Raw genomic sequence first — 19,497 nt, forward strand, 5'->3', positions numbered from 1 at the left:
AGGGCAATCCTCACAGTAGAACCACTTTTGTTTCAATGTCCTGCAAGCTGGAGTTTGCTCCCACCTCAGCCCTAACAGAGGCTCCCAGAACAACGACTTCCTTCTGCTCTTTTCTAGTCTGCACAGCATCTACGCCTGCGCTGGGTGGGCACGTAGTGGGCACTCGATAAACACACATGGTGGGAGGAAGGAACTGGAGTGGCAGAGATGGAGCCCCTGGCCCTGTTTGCCCACACTGTTAGAGTCTCCTCACATACGCTGCTAAGTGGAATATTACAGGTGGTTGTCTTTAAAATGGCACTTGAAGTGCCCCAAAAGTCTTGGGATGCAGGCACCGAGTGGAGAGGAGATAGGACTGTCAGGGCAATTGCCGGAGACAGATGCTTAATGGAGCTCAGAATTAGGAGCTGCCAAAGCTTTTCCCTAATCACCTGCTCCTTGGATTGCCTAGTCTTTCCTCCCACTCCACCCTCTCCCTGCTGCCCTACCCTTACATACTAGCTCTTCTGCTGTTCTGGGCAGAGAGAAGGGGAACAGGCCATTCTCCTCTGCCCTGCAAGTCCGGACAGATGAGGAGCCGGAAGCGATTCCAGGTGCCCAGTGCATGATAACCTCAAGTCCAGTGGACTGGACTCAAACACATTAAAGTTCCTTCCCCCGAGCAGAAGTAGAGTACAGAGGAAAACCCACCCAGCTCCCCAGAGAGGCTGCACAGCTCTGTTGACTGGGGTGGGGGACCATGGTCTCCTGGCCCTTCAGTCTCCTGGAGGGCAGCACCAGCAGGTGTAAAGGGAACGGTCAGCTTTAGTATCGTCCGGGGGACTTCAAAATGGACAGGGGCGGCTGTGCCAGGGCGTCCTGGGAAGCTGGTGCCCAGAGCTGAACTGGCCTTTAATGACCAAAGTGGTTTGTCCAAGCGTCCCTTTCCCTGGCGACAATACGTTCTCTAAGAGTATTGCTAATAATAATGATGATAACGGTGGAGATAACTCCCACAACTTGCTGAAAGCCTACTGCATGCTAGCCACTTCACATTATTACCTTTAATCCTAAAAGCCCTGAAAGGTAGTTATTATCATTTGCATTCTACACATGAAGGAATTAAAGCACAAAGTGCATGAGTGATTTGCTCCAGTGGCAGACCTGGTGAGAGCAAAGGACCAGGACGAAAGCCCGAGTTCATGGCTTAATTTGTGACCACCCTGTGGTCTCCATCCAGCACTGCCTTCCACTCACCCCGTCTGGGAAACGTCAGGCCACTGTCATGTTTCCTCTTGGGGAGGTTACTAAACTCAATCATATTCAGGAGTTCAAGACTTTGTGCCTACACGAGTGACCACTTAGAAGCATGTCTGTCGGAAGAGGAGGGGACTCCCCTGCCTACTCCCTCTATGGGATGGGCTGACTGTGTCTGGGGTCCCATGTGCCCCAAGATGCTCTAGAATAAATGTTGCAAGGAAGCTCTTGTCCCAACCTGTATCAGGCTGGAAGCAAGGACGAATAAGCCAAGGCACCTCTGACTTCCTGCCATCGCCCCCGCTGCCCCATTCAGCCCTCCACCCTCAGTAAGCTCTTTTGCCCTCTTAGGCTTGTTTTGACACCTGAGGAGTAGGGTATATAACTTTCGGCTGGCAAGGGCAGAAGGGGAAGCGTGTCCCTGGCCCCCACAGAGAGCCCCATGTCCCTCAAGGAGGGGCTGGAGAAGACACCGCGAGAGAAATGGAGTTGGATTCTAACTTGGCTCCTTGGCTAACCTGCTGTGTGACACTGGACAAGCCATTAACTTCTCTGGGTGTCAGTGGGCTCCTCAGCTGCACTGGGATAAGGCAGTAGGAGGGGGAGGACCCAATAAGCCTCGAGGGCTTTTCCAGTTCTGGGGTTTCATGATGCAAGGGAGAAGCCAGGCTCTCGGCACCTAGTGAGTGTGGGAAGCTGGGGCAGGAAGTCGTCCCCCCGGTTCCACGACAGTAAAATGGAGATGTTCTGCCTTCATTGAGAAGGAGGTGAGAGGTGGGAGCATCTCAGCAATGACACGCTGGGACCTTCGGGATCAGCTCCAGACGAGCGGGAAGGCTTCCTTCTGAGTGAAATTGGGTAAAACACCGCAACAGGCTTCCTCTTTTTCCGAGTGTCTGAGGTGGCTCCGTTTCCTGTCACTCACTCTCAGGTCGGTGCTTCAAGTTCTCTCTCCCAGGAGCCATCAGAACAGCCTGGTCTGGATGCCAGGAGCAAACGTCCAAATGGGCTTGTTACAGTGTCAGCCATCCAGACACGAGCTGCAGCATCAGCTCAGTCCCCTGCAAGGGCCGGAGGAATGACGCCAGACGGCCGTGTCACCCACCGCAAATGCACCTCATGAGAGACGGGCCCTGCACCTGGTGCCGAGAGTCAGAATCTCTCTTACGGGAGCCTAGTGGCGGCAGAAACTATCTTCGCAGCTTCACCTTATATGAGATGGGTGTCTGCAGACATCCAAGATTGTCAGAATTCTCATTGGCTGTCCTCTGAACACCCCTGGGAGGCAGGCTGGAGAGGGGAGGGACACTGAGGCACAGAGAAGCAGTAGTGGCCCCTCATCACACAAGGGGCCAGCAGAGGCACCATCCAGTTAGAGGTTCTGGCCCCAAGTGGCTTGAGCCTGTCTGGGAGCACAGTATCGCCTTCCCTTTGAACCAAACTTGCCCGTGAAAGACTCAACATGGTAAACATCCCAACCACAAAGGGACCCTCTCACCAATTTCCTCCCAACAGGCATACTTGACCAGCTCTGTTTCACAACCCTGAGTGAAGAGCTTGTAAAGAAACATGAAGAACAAGGAAGGGGATAGGTCAACAGGTCCCCATTCACCCCCTTTTACACCTATGCCTCTCTGGGAAGACTTCTCTGACCACTCTGTTTAAAATGGCAACTCTTGGGGCACCTGGATGGCTCAGTCAGTTAAGCATCCAACTTTGGCTCAGGTCATGAGCTGGTGGTTCATGGGTTCAAACCCCACATCAGGCTCTGTGCTGACAGCTCAGAGCCTGGAGCCTGCTTCGGATTCTGTGTCTCCCCCTCTCTCTGCTCCTTCCCTGCTCTTGCACTCTCTGCCTCTCATTCTCTCAAAAATCGATAAACATTAAAAAAAAAATTAAAATGGCAACTCTTTTGCTTTGACTAAGTCTCCAGATCCCATTTATCCCTCTCCATATCCTTTTCCCCCTAACCTACTGTGTGATTTATCTGGTATGTTGATTGCTTCTTTGCTCTGTCCTCTTGCTAAAACTGCAAGCCCCTGCAGTCAAGGTGGTTTACCTGTTTATTTACTGCTGTAGCCCCAATGCCAAGGCTAGCACCTGGCTCACGGCAGATGCTTAGTGAATATTTGCTGAGTGAATGGATGACTCAGGCCTAGGTAATACGTTATAAAACAAGATGGCGCTCACTACTTGACCCCTGGATTATGCCGGAAGCAACCAAGTAGAGCTACCCCACCTGGTCCCGCCTTCCTAGTAACTCCAAGTAGCAGGTGGACCCACCTGCATGACCCACCTCCTTGGCCCCCACAGGCATCCTATCTTGGATCACAGCCAGCACTGTGAGTGTCACCAAGTCATGTGAGTGTCCCCAGGCACCTGGAAGCAGACCCACTATCAACAGGAGTCGGTAAAACAAAGGACGCCATGAAAGATGGCTTTGGCCCAGACACAACCAAAGTGTATCTCCCATGCAGAAACACACGTTTGAGGCCTCTGGCTTTCAGGCAGGGAAGAGCTGGTGTGTGAAATGGCTGGGACGCTGAATCTGCCACTTGTTCTGGAGCCTTTCAAAGAAGAGACTTGCCTTGCATGGGGGACAGCTGCTTCTTTCCTGGCGGGGGGCTGTTCCAGGGTACCTGAGGACAGCCCAGCTCTGCCACCACATCTCTTCATCGATCTGCCTCGCTGACATTTTTTCTCACATCCCTGCCATAGCTTTGGCAGGTTTTTATCACAACAGTTTCAGTGTGCATAGACGTTCCCTCGGGGGTACTAGAGTCGTATAAATACACACCATATACACACACAGACATGTACAAAGCAAGAAGGAGATTGATGGGAGACACGCAGATGGGGACAGACATGGGAGCAGACATGCATGTGTGTGCACACACACACGCACACCCTGTGAACACACCCAGCGGACACTCACTGCCACACTCCAAGGAGAAATTTATATGGAAAGTGAAAGCCATTTGAGGTGAGAAATAAAGAGGAAGTCACATACTCCCAACAGCAGAAGCAATATCCTCACTTAGAATTATTCAACTTGCAAATAATCATAATAGGTTGGGTATGCGCTCACTTCTAGATGCTGAGCCAAGCTCTTCCTACAGGCGTTATCTCATTTAGTCTTCATCGGCGCCCTAGGAGATCACTGCCCTTTATTACATTCCCCATTTCACAGGTCACAAATTGAGGTGCAGCCGCTCTCCCAGTGCATCCCATTCCAGAGAAGCCCGTCTGCATCCCCAGAAACACCAAGTCGTGTTCCCCTCTCACAACCTTTGTGCCAGCTGTTCCTTCTGCCTGGATGACGACTGATCCCCAGTCGCCTCCTGCCCTTCACTTTATCCTTCTCTCTGCTCGAAAGTTCCCTTCTTGGCACCTCCCTGACAACCTTCCTTAAAGGAGCATTCCCCATCATGTTCCTGGAAACCACTGCCTTCCCACCGAGTCTGTTAAATTTTTCATTGTATTCGCCATTACCTAACATACATCATTTATTCATTTACTCATTCATTGTCTGTCTCTCTACCTAAAATATAAGCACTGTCAGGGCAGGGATTTTGTCTATCCTGTTCCCCACTGAATCTCTAGTATCTAGAAAGTGCCGACTCATAGTAGGTGCTCAATATTTAATATTGAATGAATAAATGAGGTAGTGAGAGAGTTAGTAACTTGTCTATGGTCTCAGAGCAGGACTTATATAGTATTTGTATACACACACACACACACACACACACACACTCCATTCTCTACTTCTACTCTTATACCATCCTTACCTTTTCCAACCCTCTAATCACATGATGACTGGCTCCCCTGACAACCAGCCACCCCCTCCATCTTTAGGAGATTTCCAAAAGTCACTCAATTAACATAAATTCAGTTGTGGTTGAAAGGGGCTTATTGTGAATAACAAGACACCCCTTCCACTTTTACGGATCCCAAAGATTTCAGAAACTGAGGGCAAGAGACCAAATATTACAACAAAAGATTCTCCCATTGCTCTATTCACTCAGGATACCCCAAAGGTCCTGGAGAACTCAGTGCCAGAAATAGGGATGAAGACCAAATATATGTTTCTTATTATAAGTCACAATATTGAAATTCAGTATATTATATATGTCTAGCACATCAGATCTACAATACTACTATTTAAGAGATGGCTAAAGTAGGTTACTTAGGTTTTTATAATCTTTTTTTAAAAGCTCTCTATTTATTTATTTTGAGAGAGAGAGCACGCACATGAGTAGGGGAGGAGCAGAGAGACAGGGAGAGAGAGAGAGAATCCCAAGCAGATTCTGCACTGTCAGCCCAGAGATTGATGTGGGGTTCGAACCCATGAAATGTGAGATCATAATGAAAACCAAAGTCAAGAATGGGATGTGCCACCCAGGTGCCCTAGGCTTTTAGGTTTAAACAGTATGTTTACTTAAATAAAAACATAAGGTAAAAATTAGTTCAGGACAGGGCAGGAGTTATGGCAGTGATAAACAGATGGTGGAAATTTGGGAGATACTTTCTTTGGCTGAAGTGTAGTCTTTTAATTATATACGTAAGTTTGAACTTGGGAATTAAGCAATAAATAAATAATAAATAATTTGTATCAGTCCTTCTCTTTTCTCTAAAAATTTTTTAAAAATTTTTTAATGTTTATTTATTTTTGAGACAGAGAGAGACAGAGCATGAACGGGGGAGGGTCAGAGAGAGAGGGAGACACAGAATCTGAAACAGGCTCCAGGCTCTGAGCCATCAGCACAGAGCCTGATGCGGGGCTGGAACTCATGGACTGTGAGATCATGACCTGAGCTGAAGTCGGATGCTCAACCGACTGAGCCACCCAGGCGCCCCACTAAAATTTTTTTTTAATGTTTATTATTTTTGAAGGAGAGCGAGACAGAGCATGAGCAGGGGAGGGGCAGAGAGAGAGAGAGAGGGAGACACAGAATCCAAAGCAGAATCCAAAGCAGGCTCCAGGCTCTGAGCTGTCAGCACAGAGCCCAATGCGGGGCACGAACCCATGAACCATGAAATCATGACCTGAGCGCCGAAGTCAGACACTTCATCCACTGAGCTACCCAGGCACTCCAGTCCTTCTCTTTTCCAGTTCCGGGTCAATGATGACAGTGGGGATTCAATAAATAATTAATTAGTTAATTAACTCATCAAATAATTTTCAAGGGCCTATTCGGTGAGGTTTAGACACACAAAGAAGACACAGGGCTGCCCTCAAGCTGCTGAAAGTCTGGTAAGAGAGAAAGACAAGGAGAGAAAGCCCAGTATGAGAAGAGCTACCAAAGAGGTGTCTAACCACAAGTGAGCAATCACCGATTGTGGAGCATGACAGCAGTGCTAGGTTTTGAGAAACGAGTCAGAATTACCCAGATGAGAAAGGGAAGGGCCCTCCAGGCAGAGCAGACATCATTGCTGAGCGTATACAGACTAACCTGTAGACTCAGGTGTCCTGACACAATGTGGCTGAGACCAACCCGCCAGCAGACAGAGGCTGGAGGGTCCCCAGTGTATTTACCAGGCTGCTCTTGCCCCGAACTCTACTTGGTACATGCCCTCAAAGCAGGCTCTGGGTCCTTGATGGGCTTTCCACTGGGACTGAATCCCTGTTCCCTACCCACCTTGGCCTTGACCTGAACTCCTATGCTCTATACCTGATAGATCACCCAGGATCTTGATGCCACCCCATGCCTGACTTCAAACACAGCCACAATGTCTTCTGTTGCAATGTGGAGCACAACGCTTCTGTTGCAATGTCATAAAAATAAGAGCCTCCATTTATCAAGCCCTTACTCCACGCCAGGCTTGGTTCATGTTTGTTATGCATGTTACATCGTTTGATTCTTGGAACACTATTGGATGTTATTATTAACTTCCATACAATGGTTGAGAACACTGAGTCTTACGGAGGTTAAGGAACTTACCTGAGATCATACTTAGTAAATGGTGGAGCTAAGGTTCATGCTCAGAATTTATGACACCAAAGCCTACGCGCTTAACTGTGCTATGCTACCACTGTCCACAAAGAATGTGCAAACCCACTGGATACCAGTGTCGTGCCATCTGGGATTTTATTTTGATGGCAGGCTGCCCTCCATCTCTGTGAGGAGCAGTCCCAGAATGGATGAATGCCCTGGCCCCATCCATTCTTGTTTCCTTTCTTTTCTATAATCCAGAGCTCTCAGTGCACCTTATTCTCCATGCTTGGGTAGGTACTAACCACTGATTGTGCTCTCAGGGAAGCAGAATGGGAGAGGAGAAGGAGCTCAGAATCCCAACTCAGTTATCAGAGGAGGCTCCACACAGCATATATTTTCCATCTTTGGAAGTTCTCAAAGTTCTAGTTTCAGGAATCCTGGTTTTTACATTAAGGCAAGAAATCCTGAAATACTTAATGCCTTGTAGAGGTATTGAGTCTTTTCTGAGGGACTCAAGGAAAGCTGCTTCCCATCAACGTCTAGGGCCTCAAAGGTAGGCAGGGAGTAGGGAGTGTGGGCCCCATCGGAAAAGAGCAAGGAATGAAGGCAAAGGAGCAGCCTCATACCCTGTCCTGGCTCCTGGGGTAAAATGTTCTTCTGTGAGCCCCACACCAGACAGTTCCCAAGCTACGGCAGTCTCGATGAGGGCACCACAATGGGTCCCAGTGTGGATGAGTGGGGAGTCCCACACCAAGAGAAGATGTCATCAAGCTCTTGGGGAGGGTGGAGCTGCTGTGGGCTGCCAAGGCATAATGCACAAGCCCTGTGGGTGGCATAATGTAGTATTCATCTCCTGCACTGTGCAGAGAGGGGACAGGCAGAACAATCCAGACTCTGTCGGCAAGGTCCTCTGGGGAGTTCAGGCCTTGCTAATGAAGATGAATAAAGAGATGGGATCTGCCCCTCATGGCTGCTGCCTTTGTCACATACATATTCATGGACTGGAGGGACAGCTCCTGGGAATGACCCATCCTACATAGAGATGAAAGAGACGAGGTATGGCAGTGCTAATCCACTCTTGAGGTGGGTGTGTCTTGCGGGGTGGAACACTGGGCTGTGCACTCCAGGATATACTCTTAAATATATGGAATTTTCAAGGTGCTATTTATACTTCTGCCTGCTGCAGACGTTATCAGTCCTTGTATAAGCTCAAGGACCCTTGAAGAACTTACATAGTACTCAGCTGAATTCCAGAAACAATCCCAGCTTTGCTACTTGCTACTCAATGTCAGTTAACAGTAATGTCTGCACCCTCTGTTCTTCCTGGCTTGGCCTCATGGAATTTGCTGGAACTTCATGTTAGAGTTATAGGTATACACAGGAAGGCTCAGGACACCAGCTATATCATCTCACCTCATACACACAGACCCTGTTTTTTGAATCTCCATCCATTTGATTGTTCTATGATGCTCCCTCAACCAAGATTTTTGGACAGCAAATCCTTGCCCACCATAGACCTCCAGGGTCCAGGAAGCTGACTTTGGTAGTAGATTGTACTTTGTGTAAGGAAATCTAGACAAAAAACTTGGGTACCTGTACCATGTTTCTTCAAAAGAGAGTAAATGCTGGCCCTGAATCTATACTCACCATCACTTTGAAGTTAGTGGATTTGTTCTAGACTCCCAGATATTTTGATATTTTAAATGTTTCATCCCCTGTTTCAGTGTACTCAGCCTCAGTCCCCAGGCAGCTAACCAAAAGGATACACACTGAGCCAAATAAATCAAATCCCCTCTGCAGCTGGCCTCCTGTAGGTTTCTACTGAGCCACAGGCTAGCATTTAGCTGCAAGACTAATGTCTAACAGAGCCCAAGAGCCTTACCTGCCTTTCTGACATGATGTAGAGTTGCTCGTGGTCCTTGGAGAAGGCCATATCCCGGAGGACTGGGCCGGGGTCTACCACCTGCACAGTCTCATACTGGAGGGCACTGCCCCTGGGCCCATCTACCCGGATCTGTGGAGAAGAGGAAAAGGAGAGATGATGTGAGTTCAGATCCTATAAGTCAAGCTACAGTCCAGAGACCCTCCCAACAGCTAAGGGAGAGGCAGTGAGCTCTGCCTCCACAGTGCCCAGAGGCCAGGCTCTGAGGAGCCTGAGTGATAGAAGCCCCCCATGGGCTTCCTGCTGGGAATGGCAAAGAGAAGGGAAGGCAGGGAGACCAAACTGGGCTCCACAAAGCATGTTATCCTCTCTGGCTACCTCTCCGGTGTTATCCTCTCTGGCTACCTCTGCCTCAGACTTAAGTCTTTGAGGCCTGGCTTGTACATCTTTGGAGAAGAGGATGGGGTTGGTATTAGGGAGTGGGAGCTGGGGATTGGGCGAATAATGGGTAACTGAAACTGCCACAGATCAGTGCCATCATGTAATAGAAAGGCAATATTATTTGCTACATTTGTGCTCAGGAAATAAATTGGGTGTAAGGATGTGGGCTGATTCTTTGAAACTGCTACCCAGCTATCATTGCCATACTGTTGAGGGGAACCAGGCAAGGAGCCAACCCCAGCAGTTTCACATTGAGTGGGCTACTTCTGGCGATTATACCATTGGCTTATGCTTCAAGCTTTAGAGTAGATGTAGGCCCTAGAGGTTCTATTTATGTCCCCAAAGAAGGGGACATGAGTATTCCAGGAAAATGCGTATTGGGCATGAGTCATCTCCAAACTTCCGAGAACACTTAGCATAGTAGATTACCCCTGGGCCATCCACAGGACTTCCTAGAACTGCTTAGACAATGTGGAGACAACCAGGAGAGACTTCTGCTCACATCCCCCATAGTGGAGGACAAATCTAGAAAGACAGGGACTTCCCAACCCCACATGATGCTCATCCGACCCTGGGTGCTGGCCCAGGTCTCCAGCATCAGAATCGTCAAAAGTCTGGGCTCATGGATTCAACACAATCACTGCCCAGCCCTAATAATGCTACTTACTCACCTGAGTTGGGACCAAGGGAACATGGGAAGGGGAGGGGAACAGTGGAGGGAGACAGGGAGAGGCAGTAGCTATGGGGTCACCTAACTTGATTAGATACCATTTGTATATGACTCTGTAAGGTACCTGCAATGTAATTTTAGAGATTTCAATAACAAAACTAAAGAATAATTATATTCCATATATTCCCATAATGTCCTCTTACTTTTAATTTTTAACCTTTCATGAGATCAAGGAGAAGAGAAGTTATTCAGGGGAACCAAATTACAGAAGGGAAAAACCACAGTAATGTCAACTGATGACATCAATTCATCTGAAAGTCTGCTGCTTCTCGTTTCTTTTGAATTCACCGAATTTTGACACTAGGTTATTTTGTGATTTATGTGTTTGATTTTAGGTTCGTTCCAGGCTCTGTTTGTTTGCTTTCCTCTTAAGCACTATTTTTAAGCCCTTCCTACACATCAGGCACTGAGAAATGGTTTTGCACATAATTCCTTATTGGTGTAATCCTCTCAATCCTGTGGGCTTAGTGGTCATTTGTCCTGACTTGCATGGCCCCTCTAGCATCCATTCCGCCCTCTCTCACCTTTTGGGCAAGATTGGACCCACCCCCTGCTTCCTGGGGGTGCTCCCTGATGGGCACAAGCAAATCAGTTTAATCTCATTCTGTTGCCACAGTGATTGAAAGAAAACAGGCCCAAGCCAATCAACATGTGCACTCAGAGCAAAGCAGGGCAAGACAGTGTTTTGTGATCAGAGAACAGAGAATTTCTCCTCATCCTCAAAAGGGTCAAAGAAACAGCTAGCTCCCAGAACTGTGGGCAGCCGTCTTGTAATAAAGGGAGGAGTTGAAACCAGGGAAGGTACAGAGATGGAAAAAAATTGGTCTTTGGTGACATCCCCGAGGCACAAAATGACCCCAAAGCCTGCCCCATGTCAGGACTTTCTAGTTACTCAAGTTATTTCCTTATCGTTAAAGGAACAAAAGGGCTTTCACAACGTCAAAAGTCCTACATGATATACTGATATAAGAGATGAGGAAAATGAGGCAGAGGTACATGAAACAATTAGCCTGAGATCTAAAATCTGGAGACAGAATGAGAATCCAGTTCCACTCTGAAGTCCATGCTTTTCCTATCATCGATTACATGAGACCTTGTTCCTTGATGGCTCTCATGTTTACTCCCTGGGGGGTGCCACCCAAATAAAGGCAGGGCGCTGAGGTCAGCGTCTGTCTCTGGTCTACACAATTCCAGCGGTTTTCACTAGCCGTTCCTAATTTTGATGCTGAAATACTTGAGCTTGACAAACATTTATTTTAAAAATGGAGAAATAAATCAATGAAGTTAAACCTCCTCTTTGCAGATTTCCCATTAAGTTCATGAGAACAAAAATAAAACCAAAACTGATAAAGGAGTTAAAGAAAATACTTTTAGCTCTGAAAATCAAAATGCCTCAGATTCCAATAGCCCTCCTGCTTCTGTACCCACCCCCACACCACCAGATGTCCATCCTGGCCAGGTCTTTCCTTAATCTGAATGAAATGAGAGTTCATGCAAAACCAATTGGGATTACCACCCAAGTCTGACCGCGTGGCGATGGCCTTGGCCCCCAGCCCAGCCAGGCTTCATCCCCAGCTGTGAGTCAACTCTGGTGCAGCAGCACAAGAATGACAAGAGTGATACTGAGCACCCTGGCTTGTCTCCAGCCCCCTCAGGCTGCCGGCAGGAGTAGGCTCCCCTAGGGAATGCTGCTAGATATGAGTCCCATCCAGTGCCCATGGTCTAATCCCCAAGGGAAATTGGATTCAGTGTCTGATCAATCTTCTTTATCATTGGTCCCCCACTCCCTGCTCTTTAGAGCAAGGTGACAGGCTGGTTATAGGTAGACATCAGAGGAAGCCAGGTGAGCTGGGGCAGGGACAGAGGGGGTGGACCAGGGAGTACCTAGGGCAAGTTTTCATGAGCCTTCCCCAGGGAGGGAGGTTGGGGTTATGATACCCCCTTCCACCCTCCACCTGGGTGGGAAATCAGTAACTGGAAAGGCAGGGCTCCCTCTCCTCATACATCTCCCCAGTCCACTACTTATCTCAGAAAACAGAAAGGAAAGCATTCGTTCATCTCCCTGCTGAAAGAATCTCACACAGATCTTGGATAAAAGGAGTTTGTGGTAGGATTTGCTGAGTGATGGATAATCATAAAATTGAGGTAGGATGACCCAGTTGTGGGCTCCCTTGGTCTCCCACAAACAATAGCAACAAGAACTGCAAATAACTGGGTGGCTAGTGTGTGCCAGGGCTCATGCCAGCCTTTCTACATATATTAGCTTCTCATTTAAACCACAGAACTCTGTGCATTGATAGTGTCCCAATTACAGGTGAGGTACAGAGAGGTTTAGTAAGTTGTTCATGGTCACACATCTAGCGAACAGCATGGCCTTGACCCATACCAAGGTCTGACTGATTCTGTCCGTGCCTCCTTGTGTTTACATACCACACCAGTGCATGTTGAACCAGGTTCTTTCAGCTATATAAACCTGCATCCCTTCAAGAAATGAAAGCAGTTGGTATTAAACAAACAGCACCCTTAGAGTGCTGGAGGAACCATCTCTGTATCCACTACAGTTCTTTTGGGAGAGAATCATGCACATGAGTGAAGAAGATGCTGTCATGAATTTTCAAATAATGATCCTTTACATTTGTGTTTTATACCTTGCACAGCATTCTTAAATAACATTGGTTATAAGATTTTTATGATGTTGACCACTAGCATAATAATCCTCATTTTACTGATGAAGAAACTGAGGTTGGAGCTGTCTTATGCATTGCCCAAAGTTGAGTGATAAAACCAGTGACAGTTGGGTCTAGAACTCAGGTCTCCTGATTCCTAGCTCAGTGCTTGCCTCTTAGCGATTTAGATTTTTCCAAAAGCCTTTGACAAGGTTCCACATGAAAAGGTATTTAAAAATAATGAGTCTCTGTGGGACTTTGGGCAGTTTGACCAAGGAGAGAGAACTGACTTCGAGACAGAAAAAGACCCGTTTCTGCATGGAGAAGTAGGCACTGGGGGACTTTTCAAGCACTGGTGTTATGACTTGTTTTATTTAATATTTTGTATAAGTGGTCTCAAGGAGGGAGCAGGAAACTAGGGAGATGATTCTAAGCCCTTTGGGATAGCAAGAAGGCCAATGATGGAGAGCGACTACAGAAAGATGGGGCATCCTCAGCAAAGTCTGGGGAGGGGAGCTGCACATGTGCAAAAGGCCTGGGATTGCGTGTCTCATGGGCACAGAGACTCAGCATTGTAGCCCCACCCAGCACAGCACCCAGGACATGGCTGGTACTAACAAGTAGTTCCTGAGGAGTGTCAGCGAGAGCGTGGAGAAAGAATACTCTTGCTTGCTGTTGATGAAAATGTAGATTGGGGGGGGGGGCCCTGGATGGTTTAGTCAGTGGTTGAGCATCCAATTCTTGATTTCATTTCAGGTCATGATCTCATGGTTCATGAAATCCAGCTCTGTGCTAACAGTGTGGACCCAGCTTGGGATTCTCTCTCCCTATCTCTGCCCCTCCCTGATGCATTCTCTCTTTCTCTCTCTTTATCAAAAATAAATAAATAAACATTTAAAAATGTAAATTGGTGCAGTCACTATGGAAAACAGTATGAGGGTCCTCAAAAATTAAAAATAGAACTACTTACGATCAAGCAGTCCTACTCCTGGGTATTTATCCAAAGGAAACAAAATCAGTATCTTAAAGAGATAACTGCACTCCTATGCTCAATGTAGCATTATTTACAATAGCCAAGATGTGAGAACAATCTAAATATCCATAGATGGATGAAAGGATAAGGAAAGATCATATGTATCTATATCTATATCTACACACACATACACATATACATATGCATATACATATATATTTACTATATATATACACAAAACATATATATGTGTATATATAATCATATTATATGTATATGTATATGTATATGTATATGTACATATATGTAAAGCCTTAAAAAAGAAAGAAAATCCTGCCATTTGCAGTAAGATGGATGAACCTGGAGAACATTATGCTATATGAAATATGTCAGACACAAAAAGACAAATACTGCATGATCTCATTTCCATGTGGAATTTAAAATAGTCAGACTCATAGAAGCAAAGACTGGAATGGAATGGCAGTTGCCGGGGGACTGGGGGTTGGGGAAGATGGGGAGATCTTGGTCAAGTGGCACAATGTTTCAGTAATAAGATGAGTAAGTTCTGAAAATCTAATACAGCAATTGACTATAGTTAATAACACTGAATTGTATATTTGAAATTTGCTAAGAAGGTAGATCTTAAGTGTTCTGATCTCACACACACACACACACACACAAGGAAACAGTAACTATGTGAAGCGATAGATATGTTAATTAACTTGATTGTGCCAAGTATTTCACAATACATCCGTATATCAAGTTGTATATCTTAAATACATACAACTTGTATTTGGTAATTATAAAAGATGGGAAAAAAATAAGTAGTTACTACATAAATGATTAATTCCCTATGGGAAAAACAAGCTACATTCTACCAATGGGACCGTGGACTGATCAGAATGAGACCAAGGAATACTCAAAGTGAGAGGCAGGACCAAGAAAGGAGAGCTTAGTGTCATCATTCACTGTTCTAGATCCTCTGTGACAGTCCCATGGCCAGCAACATTCAAGGAGCATTCAAATAGGATTTCAGGGGAAAACAGACAAACAGAAGCCATTCTCCTGGCCAAGTTCACTTGAATACAGAATATCACGTCCATTTCACTCTTGATAAGGTAGAAACATAATCCAGATGCCTGCGAGAACAGCCTTGGAAAGATGCCTCAGGCCACAAAGACATAGCTGAGATCAAAGGAGATGCGTTGGCCAGTGGCTGTGGTTCAGTCAGCAATTCAAGGGCCACCTGAAGTTTGTGAGGTGACAGCCAAGAACAAACAGGATTTATTATTGTACACATCAGGACAAATAAGATTTATTATTTTACACAATGCAGATGATACTTGTGGATCACCTAAGCAGTGAGAAAGTAGACTTTTTTTTAAAAAAAAGTACATTTTTTTAAAATGTAAAGACGCTGCTAATGTAAATTTGGGTGTTTAGAAGATGTTATTCTTTGAGGCTAACACCGAAGAGAAAATCACATCCTAACCCTACACGTCCCTTGACAGAGCGACATTCCACATTCATTCATCATCATCCAAAGTGCCTTTATGGAATGCCACTGTGTTCTAGGCTCCGAGCTAGCGTTTGGAGAAGAAAGGGGTGTCTTCGTCCTGCCCTCCAGGAGACCTCCTGAAGTGCTCAGCTATCACACAAATAAGGCCAAGTGGCAAATGCTACAACAGAGGGTGTTCATAGGCCTCTGTTCCTTCTTCCCAGGAGACCTAGCCACTGACTAGAGTGTAACCAGGAATTATCAGCCCAGCCCCAAGAGAGGCTCAAGGGAGCATGTGGGCTACCAACATGGCACCCCCAACTCTCGAAAGTTTGACTAATAAAACACATAGTGGGTAATACCAGATTTATTTAAAAGCCACCCTAGGAGACAAAGTCTCGTAGGTCCATAGGAAGATTGACCTGGAGTAGCACAATTAGTGGTACTAACAGATTTTATAAAGATATATTCATGTTGGCCAAGGGAAGTCAGAGTAAAAATACGAAAAAGGGGGTCGGAGGGGGAAAATGTGGTTGTCTTCACGCAGCACTGTCCTGAGGAGGCTGAGGGTGTAAGTGTGTTCTCTGTGGTAGGGCGTGGTGTCCCTTCAGGTCTCACCAAAGACCCAACAGAACGTTCTTCCGACCAGTGCTGCCCCAAAGAAATATAATGCCAGTCATAAGTGTGGGTCACATGCGCAATTTTAAATTTTCTACTAGTGGGTACATTAAAAAAGAAACAGGTAGGGGCATCTGGGTGGCTCAGTCAGTTGAGCATCAGACTCTTGATTTGGGTTCAGGTTATGATCTCACAGTCCGTGGGTTTGATCCCTGCATTGGACTCTGTGCTGACAAGCACAGAGCCTGCTTGGGATTCTCTTTCTGCCTCTTTCTCTGCCTCTCCCTGCTCTCTCTCTCAAAAATACATAAACATAAAAAAAGAAACAGGTAAAATTAATTAATGAATTATAATTAGTTTTAATAATCTACTTTATCTGACCCAATGTGCCCCAAATATTATTATTTTCACGTGTATACAGTATAAAAAACTGTAAGTGAAAAATTGACATTTGTTTCCTTGTGCTAAACCTTTGAAAACCTGATGTGTATATATTTTATACTTACAAGCAAACCTTAGAATGGACCAGCCATATTTCAGGTACTTTATAGCTACGTGTGACCAGTGACTATCATATTGGATGGCACACCTCTAGATTACTGTCACCCCTGTGTTCTGATCTACACTCTCCAAGCAGTGTTGTTAATAATTTGGCTGCTGACCATCCTTCTGGAGGTGCCTTCAGTTGAGATCTTGCTCACTTCCTTCCCCTGCTACAATGCCCTTGTGTCTCCCGGGACCTTCAATTTATAGCAAGATGCATGTGCCTAACTGTCTTCGCTTTTCTGGAGCTCACGAGTTGTAAGCTCCAACGAACTGTGTGGGCCCCATCAGCCCAAGCAAGTTACAACATGCAGCTGTGGGTGCTCGGTTCTGGTCCAGTCTAGCGCTCAGCAAGCTCGTTTGATGCAGCCATGCCTCTTTCCACATTCAGGCAACAGGCACTCTGGGCACACCTCTTGCATGTCAGGAACCCCCTGTACCCTGGGTGACGGTCAAAACATTTAAGAACTGCTGAGGGAAAACCAAGCAGTCAGAAGACATGCTTGCAGGGGCAGGATCTCAGAAGCTCCCAGCTGCACCAGGCAATACTGTTGGGGGCAAAGGGTGGCTGAGATGGTGTGGGCGCTCAGGGTCCTGGGGGCACAGCTAGCTACCAATCACAGGGAAGACTTTCAATATTTAACAACTGTGAGTTATTCACAATAGCCAAACAATCAAGTAATCGCAATGTCTGTTGACAACTGAATAAAGAAAATGTGATCTATATATCACATAGATACAGTGTGTATGTATTATATATATAATATACACATACATACATACACATGATGCATGTGTATACGCACATACATATACACATACATACATATACACATACATACATGCATATCCTGCCATTTGTAACAACATAGAGAAACCTGGAGGGCATCATGCTAAGTGAGATAAGCTAGATACAGAAAGAGAAATATTTGGCGATCTCACTTATATGTGGAATCTAAAATAGTCAAACTCAGAAGCAGAGAGTAGAGGGGTGGTTGCCAGAGGCTGGGGAGCAGGTGAATGGGGAGATGTTGGTCAAGGAATACGAAGTTTCAGTTATACAGGATGAATAAATTCTAAAGATCTAATATGCAGCAATGTGACCATAGGGTATACTTGAAATTTGCCAGGTGTTTTCCTCACACACCATACACACAAAGAAAGAAAGGGCAACTGTGTGAGGTGACGGATATAGTAATTAGCTCAATTGTACCCACTATTTCACAATGTATGTATATATATCACAACATCAAGTCATACACTTTAGATGTATACAATTTTCATTTGTCAAATATTCTTCAATAAAGATGAGAGAAGCAACGATGGGTGGGGCCACACTAGGACCAAATGATTGAACACCGGTCCTGCCTGGACCACACAGGAACCTCCATCACAGCGTCTAGGACGCCCTGCACCGTCCCTTCCGTGTGGCCGACCAGGGACAGGCCCACACAGCCGGAAAGCATGCATGGGCACACCTACTCTAGGTGCACAGGCGTCCCCAGCCTGCCCTTCCCGCTCTATCTGCAGCCCGGGGATATTCCTAGGCGAGGCCCTCTTTCCCTCCAGCCCTTCTGCCAGTCCGCTGCCACCTCTCCTCCTCCCTGGCACGGTGAGTGTCTGCATTGCCAGGCAGAGCGCTATTAAAACATCAGCAGGGTGGCCTCTGCAAAGGTCAGCCATCCGGGGAGCTCCTGGCAGCTGCTTGTTTGTTTATTGGAACATTATCTGGGCCGGGCTGTTTATTTACATCCATTGAAGGATTGAACAATAAATACCGTCTCCCAGTAGCAGGCAGATGCTTGCACTAGACCGTTCTGGCTGCCTTCTTGCTTGGAATAATCCCCCTAATGAGCAAACAGTGCTATTCGTCTTTAAAGATGCAGGCCACCCCCTGGATCCCCTCTTTCCATTCTCACTTGCCCTAAACTTCCTGGTCAAGGTCTATACTGCCAGATTTCCGGGCTGGGCCCAGCTCCAAGAAGGAGAGGGTGGGGTCTCCTCTGGCAGGCCTGCAATTGGAACTGGAACTAGAGAGGTGGGGTTGGGGCTGAGGAAAGCCTAGGACAGACGTCCCCAGGACACTGAATTTCCACCTAGACGCTCAGACCTAAACACGAAGGTAAGTGGGAAACCCAGTGATGTGGGTGGCCGCATGGCCAGGCCTCCTTCACAGACTTAGTGGGGCAGGGCTTATAGAGAGGTACGCCCCACATTCAGGCAATGCCAGAGCCGGAGTTAGGCCTGTGTCCCTTTCAGGCAAGTCTCCAAAGTACCCAGGATCTCAAGGGACTCCTGTACAAGTACCCATAGAGGAGTCAGTTTGCAAAATGGAGCCTGTGTCGGGGCAGGTGGGCTGTAAACCAGAGTGGGCAGGCGGTGTGGCCAAGGAAGAGGTGAGGGATTCAGGCTCTGCTCCCCTCAAGAGCCTAAAGCACACAGCTTTGGCTCTTGTAGCTGTCCTGGCTCCCTGTGCTGGCCTCGACCTGTCTCCCACTGAGGCAGAAACAGCAGGAAGAACACTTGGTGGGGAATAAGTGACCAGGATCCACTTTCCTGGGACACTGAAGGGCCACGGTGTCTCTCAGGAGGAAAATAACGAGCCTTTTGGATCTTATTCATACAGTTAATTCAGTTGGCCCCCCAAGGCTCTGAGTGATGTCACCTGGTCACTGTCACTTGGCATTTTGCCACACAGGCTGAAGAGCCCTAGAGTGCCAGCATCAGGCACAGTAAGCATTCCTTTGTTGAATGAATGAATGAATGAATGAATGATGGAATGAATGAATGATGGAATGAATGAATGACCTGAGAAACTAACTCTGGGCCTCAATTGCTACAGTTGCAACCATTGGGCATACACCCACACTCCAACACACACATGATCTCTCTGTCTCCTGTCTCAACTCCCACACAGCCTCGAGAACTTCCCCTTTATAAGTGTACGACAAAGGGACGGAAGGCAGGTGATTCA

The 19,497-nt window shown here is 46.7% G+C and overlaps 1 protein-coding gene across 1 annotated transcript in view; it reads right to left on the minus strand.

The window, feature by feature from the left end:
* Positions 1–19,497, minus strand: part of PLXNA4 (plexin A4) — a 440,999-nt gene that overhangs the window by 152,681 nt on the left and 268,821 nt on the right. The window contains exon 4 of the mRNA XM_043589543.1: positions 9,055–9,186. Coding sequence (XP_043445478.1) covers positions 9,055–9,186 — 132 coding nt within the window. The remainder of the gene's footprint in view (positions 1–9,054; positions 9,187–19,497) is intronic.

This window comes from Prionailurus bengalensis, chromosome A2, assembly GCF_016509475.1.
Source record: "Prionailurus bengalensis isolate Pbe53 chromosome A2, Fcat_Pben_1.1_paternal_pri, whole genome shotgun sequence".
Lineage (NCBI taxonomy): Eukaryota > Metazoa > Chordata > Mammalia > Carnivora > Felidae > Prionailurus > Prionailurus bengalensis.